The sequence below is a fragment of the Salmo salar genome, chromosome 03 (genome assembly GCF_965601325.2).
Source record: "Salmo salar chromosome 03, fSalSal1, whole genome shotgun sequence".
In the NCBI taxonomy this organism is placed as follows: domain Eukaryota; kingdom Metazoa; phylum Chordata; class Actinopteri; order Salmoniformes; family Salmonidae; genus Salmo; species Salmo salar.
In genome coordinates, this window is record NC_138293.1 from 102,201,832 (window position 1) to 102,219,489 (window position 17,658).

The following is a 17,658-nucleotide window of genomic DNA, read 5'->3' on the forward strand; positions in this document are numbered from 1 at the left end:
GTAGACTACAGTAACGTAGACCTGTTTTTCCCCACCAATCAACACACAGAGAAATAAACAAAAAATTCAAATTGAATAGAGATATTGATGATTTTCTGAACTTAATCAGATCTAAATTATTTTGTCACTGAATGTATTATGTACTAACCAAATGTATTAAAATGTTGTAATACTTGTAGTGTTGGCCTATTGATTGTGCTAATATATATGCTAATTATGTTCTGGCCTGCCAACTTTAACTCAGAAAGAAATTGTCCCAAAGCCAAACCTAGTTGACGAACCCTGTTTTATAGTATGCCATGGCCTTTACTGGCCGAAGGTTAAACTGCTGTTATGTTTATGATATACTATGGTGTTGTGTCACTAGACTTTGACCAGATATTATTGTATCCAAAGATCAACTGTACCTAGAACATAGATACAGAGCTACTTGTCATCAGGAAGATTCTCTCTCAGCACAACGGAAAATATCTCAATGACTTGACATGTTCTGGTTGTGAATTCAGGCTACAAGGTAAGAATCTTCCCAGGGATTATTGTAAAGTGTTTAGAGAAATTAAACGTATGGTTTTATTTTAGTATAGTGACTGACAGTAAAACACAGATCTAACAGTCCATTTCACCTGGGAAAGCTACGTAACAGTTCAATCATACAAAATGGTGCTAACTGGGCGTAGGCAAGTCAAATTCAATAACATATTGTTCACTTATCGTATTATACGATTTCTATATCGTGGTTATTTTACAATTTGTAAAAATGTTAATGTATCATAGTTCTAAATCATCTTTCAGAATATCAGAACATGTTGTTTTCTAAATTACAATGAGCTCCTGCTTCCTGTGTAATTTGGTATGAAACCACTGAACATACTTTTCTTAACATTGTTATTATGAACTGAATTCAGTAACAGCATAATAATATCATACCTGTTGAACAAAGCAACACACTAGAATGAGAGAAATTATTAAAAGAGAAAGTGAGACATTATTATTATTATTATTATTAGTTCCACTACATGGAGAAAAGGTGAAAAATATCAGTCACAACTACATGTTCATGTGATGCATTAAATCACCTGACTGTTTGGATGTGTCTGTTAGTAAATGTTTTATTGCTAAGAGATAATGAATAAAATAGAACAATTGACCTTCAATAATTAGTTGTCACTGTGTTAACCACAACCAACATGCTGGATCTCTGTTTAGTTGTCACTGTGTTAACCACAACCAACATGCTGGATCTCTGTTTAGTTGTCACTGTGTTAACCACAACCAACATGCTGGATCTCTGTTTAGTTGTCACTGTGTTAACCACAACCAACATGTTGGATCTCTGTTTAGTTGTCACTGTGTTAACCACAACCAACATGTTGGATCTCTGTTTAGGGGACAGTGCTCTAAAATGAGTCTCTCTGGGGAGAGAGAGGAGGGGGGCCCTGCCTCTAAAATGAGTCTCTCTGGGGAGAGAGAGGAGGGGGGCCCTGCCTCTAAAATGAGACTCTCTGGGGAGAGAGAGGAGGGAGGCCCTGCCTCTAAAATGAGTCTCTCTGAGGAACATGACACCAAAGTTAAGAGGTGAGCTGACAATTTGGTTTAAGAACATTGTTTCTAAAACGTTATATCTACAATTTTTTCACATTTGTTATTTTTCATCAGAAATGATTGCTTATGGGGACCTTCATGTTGTCTGTAAAATATTGTTGTTCTGTAGAATTTAGAGAATTTTTGCATGACACAAACATTTAGCCTCTTAATAACTGCCTAATATGTTGGCATGCATAACCTTTTGACTAATTCTGATCGTTGTTTCAAGCTGAATTCTGACAATATATCCGTTATATCAACACACTCTTCACTCCTGTTTAAACCAAAAAGGGTTCTATCTTGCTTAATATACAGAACCACTAAAGTTCTATATAGAACACTTTATAGGATGTTAGGAAGTGTCTGAGTATACAGTATATATAGAATATATATAGAACCCTTTATAGGAGGTTAGGAAGTGTCTGAGTATACAGTATATATAGAATATATATAGAACCCTTTATAGGAGGTTAGGAAGTGTCTGAGTATACAGTATATATAGAATATATATAGAACCCTTTATAGGAGGTTAGGAAGTGTCTGAGTATACAGTATATATAGAATATATATAGAACCCTTTATAGGAGGTTAGGAAGTGTCTGAGTATACAGTATATATAGAATATATATAGAACCCTTTATAGGAGGTTAGGAAGTGTCTGAGTATACAGTATATATAGAATATATATATAGAACCCTTTATAGGAGGTTAGGAAGTGTCTGAGTATACAGTATATATAGAATATATATAGAACCCTTTATAGGGCTCTTTGATCAGAACTCTAGAGGTTCTTCTTCACTGAATTGATCTTCATTATATCCAAACACACTGGTGGTCAGGGAGGCATCTCTTTGTTTGAATGATGGTCCACTTCAACTCTGGCTGACTTTTTTTTACAATACAATACAATACATACATTACAATACAACTTTGACCATTAGTTACAGCAAACAACAAAAATGTCTCTTCTGCTCCGTTCTTATCACCCCCACCCACCAGATCTCAACATAATTTTGTTTTACATAATAATAATACAAAATGAACATTACTAATGTAACCCACTGTAAATACTGTGTTTAGTTGTTTTGTGTTGCACTGCTCATGTCACGTTCTGGAACTCCCCGTGCCCACGTACGTTGTGGCGCCAAGCATATTGTCCGGTTACGCGCAGAGTGGGCTGAGGTGATCATGGGGAATAACGATGGAGTTCACTACAGTGTTGAAACGCCGAAGTTTATCGTTTAATTTGTGTTTTGCTTTATGGTCAGGGGCAGTATGAGTATAGCCAGATCGTTTTCACTCGCTATCCTCGTTTCATTTTGTGGTTCACCGGATTCGTCATCATCCTCGAGATGAGGAACAGACGAACGACCTGCTAGCTCGCCAAGCTAGTCGGTACAGCTAGGTAAGCTAGCTAGCTACTCTACCAGCAGCATCCTAGTTATCCTAGCTAGTCGGTACAGCTAGGTAAGCTAGCTAGCTACTCTACCAGCAGCATCCTAGTTATCCTAGCTAGTCGGTACAGCTAGGTAAGCTAGCTAGCTACTCTACCAGCAGCATCCTAGTTATCCTAGCTAGTCGGTAGAGCTAGGTAAGCTAGCTAGCTACTCTACCAGCAGCATCCTAGTTATCCTAGCTAGTCGGTACAGCTAGGTAAGCTAGCTAGCTACTCTACCAGCAGCATCCTAGTTATCCTAGCTAGTCGGTACAGCTCGGTAAGCTAGCTAGCTACTCTACCAGCAGCATCCTAGTTATCCTAGCTTCCACTACATCATCACTGGCTGCCTGCATTTCTTGTGGACCGATGGAGCTCCCCGGTTGTTTCTTCCACCTGTTAAATCCCGTGGAGGGCTTCTCCCTCTCTCGTTGATGGATGCTGTAATGCGTTGCGTGCTGGTGGCAGGGAAGTCAGGCGCAGGAGAATGAACTTGGTAAAAATGGAGCTGTTTAATAAACGTCAAAACCTCAGAAAACCAAAGTATACAAAATAACAAATAGAGGGTGCAAAACCCGTCGCACACCAGAATAACAATAAACACCTACATACAACAAACAATCTCCGACAAGGACATGAGGGGAAACAGAGGGTTAAATACACAACATGTCATTGATGGGATTGGAACCAGGTGTGTAGGAAGACAAGACAAAACCAATGGAAAATGAAAAATGGATCAATGATGGCTAGAAGGTCGGTAGTGTCGACCGCCGAACACCGCCGGGACAAGGAGAGGGACCGACTTCGGCAGAAGTTACCTCTGTCCGATTCTCCTCTCTTCACTAGATGGACTGTAACTTTAGTGTTTAACCCCTCTGTGTCCAAGGACCGAACTTTTGAATATTATTTTCGGGCGCCTCAAGTAGGCTGGACAGTTTTTCTGATGAAAACTAGTTCATTGCATCCTCCATGGAGCTCAGTTTCATAATTTTACGTTATGTTATGAAGTAATCGCTAAAAAACAGACCTTATTTTAGGTCATTTTTCACCCTGCCAGCTCCTACTAGTTCAATTGAGCACCGTGACGCCAACTCACCTTCTGAACGTTCTATTCCCAGCTCATTGTTCTGCATTAAAATGGCAGCTTCTCTATTGTTATCAATGAGACCTGTCGGCAATAACCGTGAACACCGACCTCGGGTAAATTACTATTAACCTTGTAGGCTGACCTCAATTATTATTATTATTATTATTATTATTATTATTATTATCAGGTAACTTATTATTATTAACAGGGTTCTGGCTACTTTGTGAGTGCTATCCCTGTTCGCTTGGGTACATATTGTGGTGGCCCACAGTCCTAAACGTTAACCATTTTCTGGTCATGGTTAACCATATTTGTTTTCAGAAAAGGGTATACCACCTAAACAAAACGCATGTCCCTGTCCTCTTTTTCAGATGTGGCCGATTTAAACATCCAGAATACATTTTTTTAATTAAGAAATAACACTTTTTTTGATGACTTGTTGTTTCTAAATGGCTGCTGGGTAATTTGATATGCATTGAAATCTTTGTTTGTAGGCATCGCAGGTTCACAGAGTTGCGCAGGTTCACAGAGTTGCAAACCAAATAGATAGGTCTAGCTCATTGATTTGTAGATCTGACGTAGTTGCTACCTCAGATTATGAGCCTAGCAGGTGTCGTGAATGAATTGTATAGTAACCACAGAAGGCCACAGGGGGGAGCAAGAGAGCTATAAACACATACTGTTCTTCGTCTTAAAAACCCTAAACCTAACAATCAATCAAATGTATTCATAAAGCCCTTTTTACATCAGCATCTAACCCTACGTATTACATACTTTAGCCTAAACCTAATTATTTTAGAAACTGTTTTAGTAATAATATTATGATAGTAAATACCATTATAGTACTAAATAGCATTTTGATTGTTTTGTTATTCAAAACCTGTCTAAGCATTTTGCTGTTTTTGTTTTGTTATTTTATTATATGCATTATTGCAAGGCAGAACACTTGATAAACAAGCCACATTCATTTTATTTTTTCAATGTGGTTTGAACTGGGGCGGCAGGTAGCCTAGTGTTTAGAGTGTTGGACTAGTAACCAAAAGGTTGCAAGATTGAATCCCCGAGCTGATGAGGTAAAAATCTGTCATTCTGCCCCTGAACAAAGCAGCTAACCCACTGTTCCTAGGCTGTCATTGAAAATAAGTATTTGTTCTTAAACTAACTTGCCTAGTTATATAAAGGTAAAATATATATTTTTTAAACTGGGGGACCTAGTAACCTCTATGTGAAAGTCCAGCAAATGAGGTTTGAGACTGATCTAAGGAATTAAGAAGAAAAATAGACTTTATTTCTCAACTGCCTCACCAATGTCTGTACGTGAATTAATAACTTTTAATTGCCAAATTTCCAATAGATGGCAGCATAAGACCACTAAGCGTTAGTTATAGGCTACAAGCAGCAATATGATTGACATAAAATAGCATGCAACCACATGTCCCATGATTTTCTAAAATGGTTACTCATTATTTTAGTTAGCTACATATCAGGACTGTGTTACATCATTTAGCAGACGCTCTTATCCAGAGCAATTTACATTAGTGAAAACATACATTTCATGCATTTTTTTTTTTTACTGGCCCCCCGTGGGAATCAAACCCACAACCCTGGCGTTGCACACACCATGCTCTACCAACTGAGCCACAGGGAAGGCTTTGGGGAGAGTAAGAAAGTAGTGACTATAGCAGGTATTGAACCCTGGTAAATAATCACTAGTCAGAACCTCAACCTCAGTATACATGCATTATAACACATCATCTTAATATCTGAGTAAACAACCTCGGAATAGAAAAGACAAGAGTGCGTCTTCCAGCCCATCAATAAATTACCTCATGTAACCCTCCCGGTTAGCAAATTTACCTAAACATGCCCCTCGCTTGTTTGAGAAGGCAGAGTGCTCGCTTCTGCTGACGACACAAGCTTATTGTCAGGGCTGAGTTGGCTACTTGTGAGAGAATTTGACAATGAATGTACTCGTATAATACGTTTTTATCGACTAAAGTAGGGGATCTTCTGAAATGTTATTTGTGGTCTTATGCTGCCATCTATTGGAATAATATATCAACTGCAGTAGTACTGAATAATGTGTAATTTATTACTAAAGTAGTATTTACTCAGAATTGCTAAATATAACATTTTCTAGTTCATTTTACCACTTAAAACCAAAAAATAACAATGTTTTTGCAAAACAAACAATGAAACTGACATTAACCATAAACATCACACATTTAGTTAATTATATATATAAAACTATTTATTTAGATGGGTGACATTATCTGCCAAAGTAACAGCCCTGTAGACCAAAGAAGAGCTCTCCAGCAGGTACCAAAACATTCAAAGGCCATTTTCTCAAAAGTGAGGTTACAAGTATATCATCTTCCAAAGCAGAAACACTTTTCCACTGTTCCTCAACTGTAGTGTATGATATACCATGTTCTAGCTCTGAGGCTCTACTATTATCAAATGTGAAAAACACAATTTCAAATTTTGCTACATAAGACCGAGCCGTTCGGTCACATTTGAGAGAAAGGCAGATATATAACATTTTGCAAAAAAACATTGTCTCTCTGAAATGAAACCACCAAGTGATAGATTTTAAACAAATACATGTCTGTCGTTGAACAATCCGATGCCATGATTAGATAGTGAAAAAACACACCAATGTCTTTCATAATGTCTTTAAACAATAAAATCTAATTTATGAACATTTCTGAAAATGAGTAGACGAGATATGTAATGTTTGTCTCTGTTGTGTTGAAGCCCAATCAAGCAGGAGAGACCAGCCTCCCCTGTACCCAGCTGTGTGTCCATGAAGAGTGACCGGTCTATGGGTCTTCCTATAGAGTTTAGACAGGGAGACTTTTCTACTGAACAAAGGTAAGAACTCATGGGTCATGGTCCGTGAGTTAAACAACACTGTCTCTAGTCATTTCTCCTCTCCCATTTTCCATTTCTTTGGTTGTTTTCATAATCCATAGGCTAATTATTTTTCCATTTACATAGTCCTAAAACAATATTAAACAAACACAACATTCCCTCCATGTGTGTGTGTGTGTGTGTGTGTGTGTGTGTGAGTGTGTGTGTGTGTGTGTGTGCACTCCCAGGATGAGGAGATGTAATCTCTAGTCACTTTTACCCCTACCTATATGTACATATTACCTCAATTATAGTTTCATTATTACCTCAACTACCTGGTACCCCTGGACATTGACTCAGTACTGGTACTCCTTATAGCCGCATTATTACCTCAACTACCTGGTACCCCTGCACATTGACTCAGTACTGGTACTCCTTATAGCCTCATTATTACCTCAACTACCTGGTACCCCTGCACATTGACAAAAAAACGTTATTTGTCTCTCTGAAATGAAACCATCAAGTGATAGATTTTAAACAAATACATGTCTGTCATTGAACAATCCGATGCCATGATTAAATAGTGAAAAAACACACCAATGTCTTTCATAATGTCTTTTAAACAATAAAATCTAATTTATGAACATTTCTGAAAATGAGTAGATGAGATATATAATGTTTGTCTCTGTTGTGTTGAAGCCCAATCAAGCAGGAGAGACCAGCCTCCCCTGTTCCCAGCTGTGTGTCCATGAAGAGTGACGAGTCTATGGGTCATCCTATAGAGTTTAGAGAGGGAGACTTTTCTACTGAACAAAGGTGAGAAGAACTCATGGGTCATGGTCAGTGAGTTAAACAACACTGTCTCTAGTCTCCTCTTGTCACGTCCTGACCAGTAGAGGGAGTATTTGTATTGTAGTTTGGTCAGGACGTGGCAGAAGGGTATTTGTTTCATATGGTTCGGGTTGTGTGTGTAGTATTAAAGGGGTGTTTGGTTTATGTATTCCGGGGTTTTAGTGTATGTTCTGGTTTTGGTTAGCTATGGTTTTCTGGTTTTTCTATTTCTTTGTTGTCTGTGTGGCTCCCGATCAGGAACAGCTGTACGTCGTTGTTCCTGATTGGGAGTCATATTAGGAGCTTGTTTTCACCTGGGGTTTTTGTGTTTAGTTGTATTTTGCACTGCTGCGTATAGCCTGTAAAACTGTCATCTGTCGTTCTTTTGTTTTGTTGGTTTTTCCGTGTTCTGTTTATTTAATAAATATAAAGATGAGCATCCACATTCCTGCTGCGTTTTGGTCCTCTCTACACAACGACACCCATGACACCTCTCCCATTTTCACATTTCTTTTTGTTGTTTTCACAAACCATAGGCAAATACATTTTCTCCATTTTCATAGTCCTAAAACAATATTAAACAAACGCAACATTCCCTGTGTGTGTGTTTGTGAGTGTTTGTGTGCACTCTCTGGATTAGGACATGAAAACCGTATCCTGATTGCCAAGTCACTTTTACCCCTACCTACATGTACATATTACCTCAGTTATAGTCTCATTATTACCTCAACTACCTGGTACCCCTGCACATTGACTCAGTACTGGCACTCCTTATATCCTCATTATTACCTCAACTACCTGGTACCCCTGCACATTGACTCAGTACTGGTACTCCTTATAGTCTCATTATTACCTCAACTACCTGGTACCCCTGCACATTGACTCAGTACTGGTACTCCTTATAGTCTCATTGTTACCTCAACTACCTGGTACCCCTGCACATTGACTCAGTACTGGTACTCCTTATATTCTCATTATTACCTCAACTACCTGGTCCCCCTGCACATTGACTCAGTACTGGTACTCCTTATTGTCATTATTGTTACTTTATTGTGTTACTATTGCCTTTGTTTATTTTTATTTACAAGATACAAGGACAAGGTATCACGTTTGGTGAACAGGTCAGAGTTCATATCCTCAGTCAGACCAGTAGAAACTGGATCAGCAGCACTACAAGGTATCACGTCTGGTGGAGCATGTATCAATACTAACAGGATGGAAAGAAGGGGAACGCTGCTCTCAGATCAGTTTTCTCCATTCAAATATTTCCTTAACATTATAAATATTGCACAATACTGATGACGGATCAGCACCTAGAGAAATATTATCACATTTGGCTGCAAATATTGACGAGGCTTATTCTAATGCCAATAAAAACGCACCAAAGAAAAAATGCATTAAATCACAGATTTGGCACATCATAGGGTTCATGTTAGGATACACATCATGAAATATATTGAGACAAATTACAGACAGTAGCCTACAAGTAACAAAATAGAACTTGATTGATTGATTGATTGAACATAAAACGTATTTCAATCTGATTGTAATAGGACTATAGACAACTGTTTATATTTTAATGCTCATCTCGGTTTTCATTTGAAGCATCATTTTATACGTCGCTTGTTTCAATCAACTTTAAAGACATTGGCAACTTTGTATTTGTAGTCAACTTTGTTCTGCAGTCGGCGGTCACAGAGAGACGGATAAACCATGTGATTCTATGTTGAGCAGAGATCTACTGTGTATAAAGTCACGCGGGAGGGTAAAAAGCATCTAACAACTCACTCAGCTGTTCTAGTGGTCTGAGGCAGGTGGTAGATTACTCAGCTGTTCTAGTGGTCTGAGGGAGGAGGTAGACTACTCAGCTGTTCTAGTGGTCTGAGGGAGGAGGTAGATTACTCAGCTGTTTTACAGTGGTCTGAGGGAGGAGGTAGATTACTCAGCTGTTCTAGTGGCCTGAGACAGGAGGTAGATTACTCAGCTGTTCTAGTGGTCTGAGACAGGAGGTAGATTACTCAGCTGTTCTAGTGGTCTGAGACAGGAGGTAGATTATTCAGCTGTTCTAGTGGTCTGAGACAGGAGGTAGATTACTCAGCAGTTCTAGTGGTCTGAGGGAGGAGGTAGATCACTCAGCTGTTCTAGTGGTCTGAGGGAGGAGGTAGATTACTCAGCTGTTCTAGTGGTCTGAGACAGGAGGTAGATTACTCAGCTGTTCTAGTGGCCTGAGACAGGAGGTAGATTACTCAGCTGTTCTAGTGGTCTGAGACAGGAGGTAGATGACTCAGCTGTTCTAGTGCTCTGAGACAGGAGGTAGATTACTCAGCTGTTCTAGTGGTCTGAGACAGGAGGTAGATTACTCAGCTGTTCTAGTGGTCTGAGACAGGAGGTAGATTACTCAGCTGTTCTAGTGGTCTGAGACAGGAGGTAGATTACTCAGCTGTTCTAGTGGTCTGAGACAGGAGGTAGATTATTCAGCTGTTCTAGTGGTCTGAGACAGGTGTTAGAGTACGAGCGTTTTCAAGTGGAACATTAATAACAATGATTTTTTGAAACAGCTCAGACATTTAACGATGCTCCTATGAAGATTCTAATGATGACCTTGGCTTTAAAATGCTTTTGGGAAACCGGACCCTGGATAAAAACATCTGATAAATGAATAAAATATCAAATGCAAATATTTTACATACAGATCTCATATTACTGTTGAATTATTATTTTTAAATATTTAAATATTGATGTCACAAGTGTATCATTTGTACAGTTCTTTATTAAAAATGTATTTATTTGTTACAATTGACTGTATAAAACCTAGCAGTACTACTGATTTCTCTGAGAGTGAGGCAGATATTATTACTGTGTAAAACCTAGCAGTACTACTGATTTCTCTGAGAGTGAGGCAGATATTATTACTGTGTAAAACCTAGCAGTACTACTGATTTCTCTGAGAGTGATGCAGATATATATTATTACTGTGTAAAACCTAGCAGTACTACTGATTTCTCTGAGAGTGAGACAGATATATATCATTAATGACAGATATAAAGCATTTAGAAAAAAAACATGATTATTTGTCTCTCTGACATGAAACCATCAAGTGATAGATTTTAAACAAATACATGTCTGTCATTGAACAAGCCCATGCCATGATTAGATAGTGAAAAAACACACCAGTCTCTTTCATAATCTTTTTAAACAATAAAAGGCAATTTACGAACATTTCTGAAAAGTGATATGTTGCGTTTTGGAATGAAAGTCTTCTTATGTTTCTCATCTGAGCTCAGAGTAGATGAGAGATGTAATGTTTGTCTCTGTTGTGTTGAAGCCCAATCAAGCAGGAGAGACCAGCCTCCCCTGTACCCAGCTGTGTGTCCATGAAGAGTGACCAGTCTATCGCTGAACCTATAGAGTTTAGAGAGGGAGACTTTTCTACTGAACAAAGGTAAGAAGAACTCATGGGTCATGGTCAGTGAGTTAAACAACACTGTCTCTAGTCATTTCTCCTCTCCCATTTTCCCATTTCTTTTTGTTGTTTTCATAATCCACCTTTTGTCCATTTCCATAGTCCTAAAACAATATTAAACAAAGACAACATACCCTCCCTCCCTCCCTCCTTCCCTCCTTCACTCTCTCCCTCCTTCCCTCTCTCCCTCCTTCCCTCTCTCCCTCCTTCCCTCTCTCCCTGTCTGTCTGTCTGTCTGTCTGTCTGTCTGTCTGTCTGTCTGTCTGTCTGTCTGTCTGTCTGTCTGTCTGTCTGTCTGTCTGTCTGTCTGTCTGTCTGTCTGTCTGTCTGTCTGTCTGTCTGTCTGTCTGTCTGTCTGTCTGTCTGTCTGTCTGTCTGTCTGTTTGCATCTGTGTCTGTCTCTGTGTATGTCTCTGTGTCTGTATGTCAGTCTCTGTATGTCTGTATCTTTCTGTCTTTGTATCTGTCTGTCTCTGTGTCTCTCTGTCTGTCAGTCTGTCTCTCTGTCTGTCTGTGTGTCTGTCTTTGTCTGTATGTCTGTGTCTGTCTCTGTTTCTGTATGCCTCTGTGTGTCTCTCTGTGTCTGTCTGTCTGTCTGTCTGTCTGTCTGTCTGTCTGTCTGTCTGTCTGTCTGTCTGTCTGTCTGTCTGTCTGTCTGTCTGTCTGTCTGTCTGTCTGTCTGTCTGTCTGTCTGTCTGTCTGTCTGTCCGTACTCACTCACTCACTCCCTGGATGAGGAGATGTAATATCATGTTTTGTCCACAGAAACCAACAGAAGAGATCAGAGTCAGAGATTCTCAGTGGTCAGTCTTCCCAGAGTCATCAAACAGACCTGGCCTCTATATTCAGTGTATGTGGTCCTGTTATGTACATTTGTTTTTGTTTACCTCAAGTAAAGTTGATCTGTCAATCATTCATTAATGTGTTAATGAGAAAAAATGTATTTTCTTGCTTAACTTAATTACTTCATTTATTTCAGATGCTTGAAGAGAAAATTATAACATTTGTGAAGAACGAGCTGAAGATGTTCAAGAGGATTCTTAGTCCAGAACTCCCAGAAGGCTTTGAGAGTCAGAAGCAGGACAAGGAAGTGGTGGATGCTGAAGATGAGAAGCAGGAGAGCAGTGCCAGAGAGGGGGCTCTGAAGATCACACTGCACGTCCTGAGGAAAATGAACCAGAAGGAGCTTGCTGACACACTGGAGAAAAGTAAGATCTGTCTGCCTCATGTTGAATGCTGTTGTATAACATTTAAAAGCTGTAGCTAAAGTACAGTTAAAATAGCTGTGTAACTCAATGATATTGTAGCAGCCTTAACACAACACCTAGTGACCTCATCAAGTAGCAGCAGGGATGTGTTGTGGTGATTCATTTAGAGAGAGAGACAACATTAATAATACCATCAATAATACCAATAATAATATAATCAGACATACCAGTGTGTAATGCATTATGAAAACATTTACACAATTATACAATCAGTTAAGAGAATAAATTATTTTAATTTAAACTTTATAACAGTCCTAGAATACAGTAGACATTAAAACAAACGTAATATTAATATCATATGTGTTATTTCTGGATTCAGATGAGCTTGCTGTGATTTGCCAACTTGAACTCAAATCTAATCTAAAGAAGAAGTTTCAATGTGTATTTGAGGGGATTGCTAAACAAGGAAACCCAACACTTCTCAATAAGATCTACACAGAGCTCTACATCACAGAGGGTGGAACAGGAGAGGTCAATAATGAACATGAGCTGAGACAGATTGAGACAACAACCAGGAAACAAGCAAGACCAGAGACTGCAATCAAATGTAACGACATCTTCAAACCCTTAACTGGACAAGACAAACTTATCAGAACTGTGCTGACAAAGGGAGTCGCTGGCATTGGAAAAACTGTCTCTGTGCAGAAGTTCATTCTGGACTGGGCTGAAGGAAAATCAAATCAGGATGTCCAATTTGTATTTTCATTCCCTTTTCGGGAGCTGAATTTGATGAAAGAGGACAAACACACTTTCATTGAATTTCTTAATTACTTCTCAATGGAAACCAAAGAATCAAGAATCTCCAACTACGACAAGTACAAAGTTCTGTTCATCTTTGATGGTCTGGATGAGTGCCGACTGCCCCTAGACTTCCAGAAGAACAAGATCTGTTGTGACATCACAGAGTCAACCTCAGTGGATGTTCTGCTGACAAATCTCATGAAGGGAAATCTGCTTCCCTCTGCTCTCCTCTGGATAACTACCCGACCTGCAGCAGCCAATAAGATCCCTTCAGGGTGTGTTGACCAGGTGACAGAAGTACGAGGGTTCAATGACCCACAGAAGGAGGAGTACTTCAGGAAGAGATTCAGTGATGAGGACCTGGCCAGCAGAATCATCTCACACATAAAGACATCAAGGAGCCTCCACATCATGTGCCACATTCCAGTCTTCTGTTGGATATCTGCAATAGTCCTTGAACCCATGCTGGAACATAAGAGAGAAGAGATGCCCAAGACTCTGACTGAGATGTACACACACCTTGTGGTTTTTCATACCAAACAGAAGAATGAAAAGTATCTTGGGAAAGAAGAGACAGCTCCACACTGGAATAAAGAGAGCATTCTGTCACTGGGAAAACTGGCTTTTCAACAGCTTGTGAAGGGCAATCTGATTTTCTATGAAGGAGACCTGAAAGAGGCTGGCATTGATGTCAATGAAGCCTCAGTGTACTCAGGATTGTGCACACAGCTCTTTAAAGAGGAATGTGGGCTGTACCAGGACAAGGTGTACTGCTTCGTACATCTGAGCATTCAGGAGTTTCTGGCTGCTGTATATGTGTTCCTCTCATTCATCAAAAACAATGAGAATCTAATGGCCGAACTGCAATCAACGTCCAGGAACTTTTCTGTGAGGATCAAACAAAGGCGTAAAGTTACTTTCTACAAGAGTGCTGTGGATAAAGCCTTACAAAGTGAGACAGGAAACCTGGACCTGTTCCTCCGCTTCCTTCTGGGCCTCTCACTGGAGTCCAATCAGAAGCACTTACAAGGTCTACTGACAAAGACAAGAAGCAGCTCACAGAGCCATGAAGAAACAGTCAAGTACATCAAGAAGAAGATCAGGGAGAATCCCTCTCCAGAGAGGAGCATCAATCTGTTCCACTGTCTGAATGAACTGAATGACCATTCTCTAGTGGGGGAGATCCAAAGCTTCCTGAGCTCAGGAAGTCTCTCTAGAGCCAAACTGTCACCTGCACAGTGGTCAGCTCTGGTCTTTGTGTTGCTGACTTCAGAAAAGGAGCTGGATGTGTTTGACCTGAAGAAATACTCCAGATCAGAGGAAGGTCTTCTGAGGCTGATGCCAGTGGTCAAAGCCTCCAGAGCTGTTCTGTGAGTACATCACATGACATATAAGAACTAATCATCAGGAAGAAATATTAAGTTTAGAGAAAATATGTATTATAATATGTATATAATATTATATTGAAAAACATATTTAATAAATGCATTGATTTTCACATTAGTAGAACATTATGACCATACAATTCTAGGAGACGGAAGATGAATCTATATGTTGTTTGAGAGAATAAACCAAATGCATCTGCCATTGTCCTTCTACACTACTCGTTAAATTAACAGTGTGTTTGTGAAGTCATGATGATCTCTCTGTCAGGCTGTCAGACTGTGGAGTCACAGAGGAAGGCTGTGCTTCTGTGGTCTCAGCTCTGACGTCAAACCCCTCACACCTGAGAGAGCTGGACCTGAGTAACAATGACCTGAAGGATTCAGGAGTGAAGCTGATCTCTGCTGGACTGGGGAATCCCCACTGTAAACTGGAGACTCTGAGGTCAGTATTCCTGTAGTTGGTCAACAAGTGATAACTGTTCACCAGATCCACATGTGTTTACCAGACACACATAGTCCACACCATATGTGTTTGGACAGTGAAGCTTACAGTTTTAAAGTTGGTGCTGTACTCCAGCGTTTTGGATTTGAGATATAATGTTTCATATTAGGTGACAGTACAGTCACCTTTTTATTTATTTGAGGTTAATGGTGAGAGGTTAGCATGTTTTGTTGTAGCCTCTGTAACTTTCTTACTCTTTATTGTTCATGATTCATTCATGATTTTTCTTAATCGTGGAATCATCAGGATTAATTTAGTGTGTTTAGAAACATGTTATCTACTTACTTACACAGAAATGTAATCCAGTCATTATCCACCATTTTCATATTGGGCAAAACACAACCAAAACAAACTTTGTCAATGTTACCAAATATGAAATATTTTATCTCAATTCCAAAATGTTGGAGTATAGAGCCTCATTAAAAATGTTAGCTTCACTGAGAAAATAGACATGGTGTGGACTGTATACTCGTTACAATCTAAATCTGATACCTCACTGTCTGTCTTTTGACTGATACTGCTTTTAAACTGGTCTGGTCAGTCTACTCAAATATTTGTACTATAGATTTTTCTATCCCAAAATAAAAAATGTTTAATCACATGCGCCAAACACAACAGGTGTAGACCTTACAGCGAAATGCTTACTTACTAGCCCCTAACCAACAGTGCAGTTTATAAAAATACGGATAACAGATAAAAGTTACAAGTAATTAAAGTAATTAAAGAGCAGCAGTAAAAAATAACAATATATACAGGGGGTGCGGGAACAGAGTGTCACGACTTCCGCCAAAGTCGGGTCCTCTCCTTGTTTGGGCGGCGCTCGGAGATCGGCATCGCCGGTCTTCTAGCCATCATCAATCCACTTTTCATTTTCCATGTGTTTTGTCTTGTTTTTCCTCACACCTGGTTTCAATTCCCTCAATTACTTGTTGTGTATTTAACACTCTGTTCCCACCATATCTTTGTGTGGGATTGTTTGTTGTAGTGCTTGTGCACGTTCCCCGTGAGCGCACGACGGATTATTTTTGTGCCCATTTATCTTGTTGGTCTGGATGCCGTTGGTTTTGCTTAATAAATCTCCGGTTATTTCCCAGTTTTGCTCTCCTGCGCCTGACTTCTCTGCCGCCAATTACGCACCCCTCTACACAGACTCAATGTGCTTGGGCACCGGTTAGTTGAGGTAGGATGTACATTTAGGTAGAGCTATTAACCTCTTAGTGACCCCTTAACACTCGGATCCCGTTAACAGGATCGATTTGACAACAGCCAGTGAAAAATCAGAGCGCCAAATTCAAAAAAACAAAAATCTCATAATTAACATTTCTCACACATACAAGTATTATCTACCATTTTAAAGATAAGATTCTCCTTAATCCAACCACATTGTCCGATTTCAAAAAGGGTTTACGGAGACAGCAAAACATTAGATTATTTTAGGACACCACCTAAACAAGAAAAGCCACACAGCCATTTTCCAAGAAAGGACAGGCGTCACAAAAACCAGAAATACAGGTAAAATTAAGCACTAACCTTTGATGATCTTCATCAGATGGCACTCATAGGACTTCATGTTACACAATACATGTATGTTTTGCTCGATAAAGTTCATATTTATATCCAAAAACCCCATTTTACATTGGCGCGTAATGTTCAGAAATGTTTTGCCTTCAAAACTTCCAGTGAATGAGCACAATGAGCACACATATTACAGAAATACTCATCATAAACTTTGATAAGATACAAGTGTTATGCACAGAATTATAGATACACTTCTCCTTTATGCAACCGCTGTGTCAGATTTCAAAATAGCTTCACGTCGAAAGCACACTTTGCAATAATCTGAGTACTGCGCTCAGGCACAAACAACAAGGCAAACAGAAACCCGCCATTTTTGAGTCAATAAAACTAAGAAATAGTATTAGAAATATTCACTTACCTTTGATGATCTTCATCAGAATGCCCTGACAGGAATCCCAGCTCCACAATAAACTTTCGATAAAGTTTAATGAATCTTTAGGTTGTTTTTAACATACATCTTCAATAAAATTCCAACCGGACAAATGCGTTCTCTTTAGGAATGAATATGAACTCAGCTCGCTCCCAAGGCTCTGCACGCCACTGACCTCATCCCTGGGACACCAGTTTACCACAGCTGGTATTCCTTTGCAATTCACTGTAAAAGCATGAAACAAGGTTCTAAAGACTGCTGACATCTACTGGAAGCCTTAGGAAGTGCAACATGACCACAATAACACTACAAATTCAATAGAGAATCATTAAAAAAAACTACAAGCCTCAGATTTCCACTTCCTGGTTGGATTTTTCTCAGGTTTTTGCCTGCCATATGAGTTCTGTTATACTCACAGACATCATTCAAACAATTTTAGAAACTTCAGAGTGTTTTATATCCAAATCTACTAATAAGACGCATATCCTAGTTTCTGGGCCCGAGTAGCAGGCAGTTTAATTTGGGTCCGTTTTTCATCCGGCCGTGAAAATACTGCCCCCT

At 39.3% G+C, this 17,658-nt stretch overlaps 1 protein-coding gene across 1 annotated transcript in view; it reads left to right on the top strand.

Annotated features, from left to right (window-relative positions):
• The first annotated feature begins 379 nt into the window (after positions 1-379).
• Positions 380-17,658, top strand: part of LOC106591455 (NACHT, LRR and PYD domains-containing protein 3-like) — a 32,562-nt gene continuing 15,283 nt past the window's right edge. Inside the window, exons 1-9 of the mRNA XM_045713995.2 lie at positions 380-514; positions 1,387-1,575; positions 6,864-6,980; positions 7,659-7,775; positions 11,116-11,232; positions 12,019-12,103; positions 12,233-12,461; positions 12,841-14,632; positions 14,916-15,089. Coding sequence (XP_045569951.2) covers positions 1,403-1,575; positions 6,864-6,980; positions 7,659-7,775; positions 11,116-11,232; positions 12,019-12,103; positions 12,233-12,461; positions 12,841-14,632; positions 14,916-15,089 — 2,804 coding nt within the window. The 5' untranslated portion in view covers positions 380-514; positions 1,387-1,402. The remainder of the gene's footprint in view (positions 515-1,386; positions 1,576-6,863; positions 6,981-7,658; positions 7,776-11,115; positions 11,233-12,018; positions 12,104-12,232; positions 12,462-12,840; positions 14,633-14,915; positions 15,090-17,658) is intronic.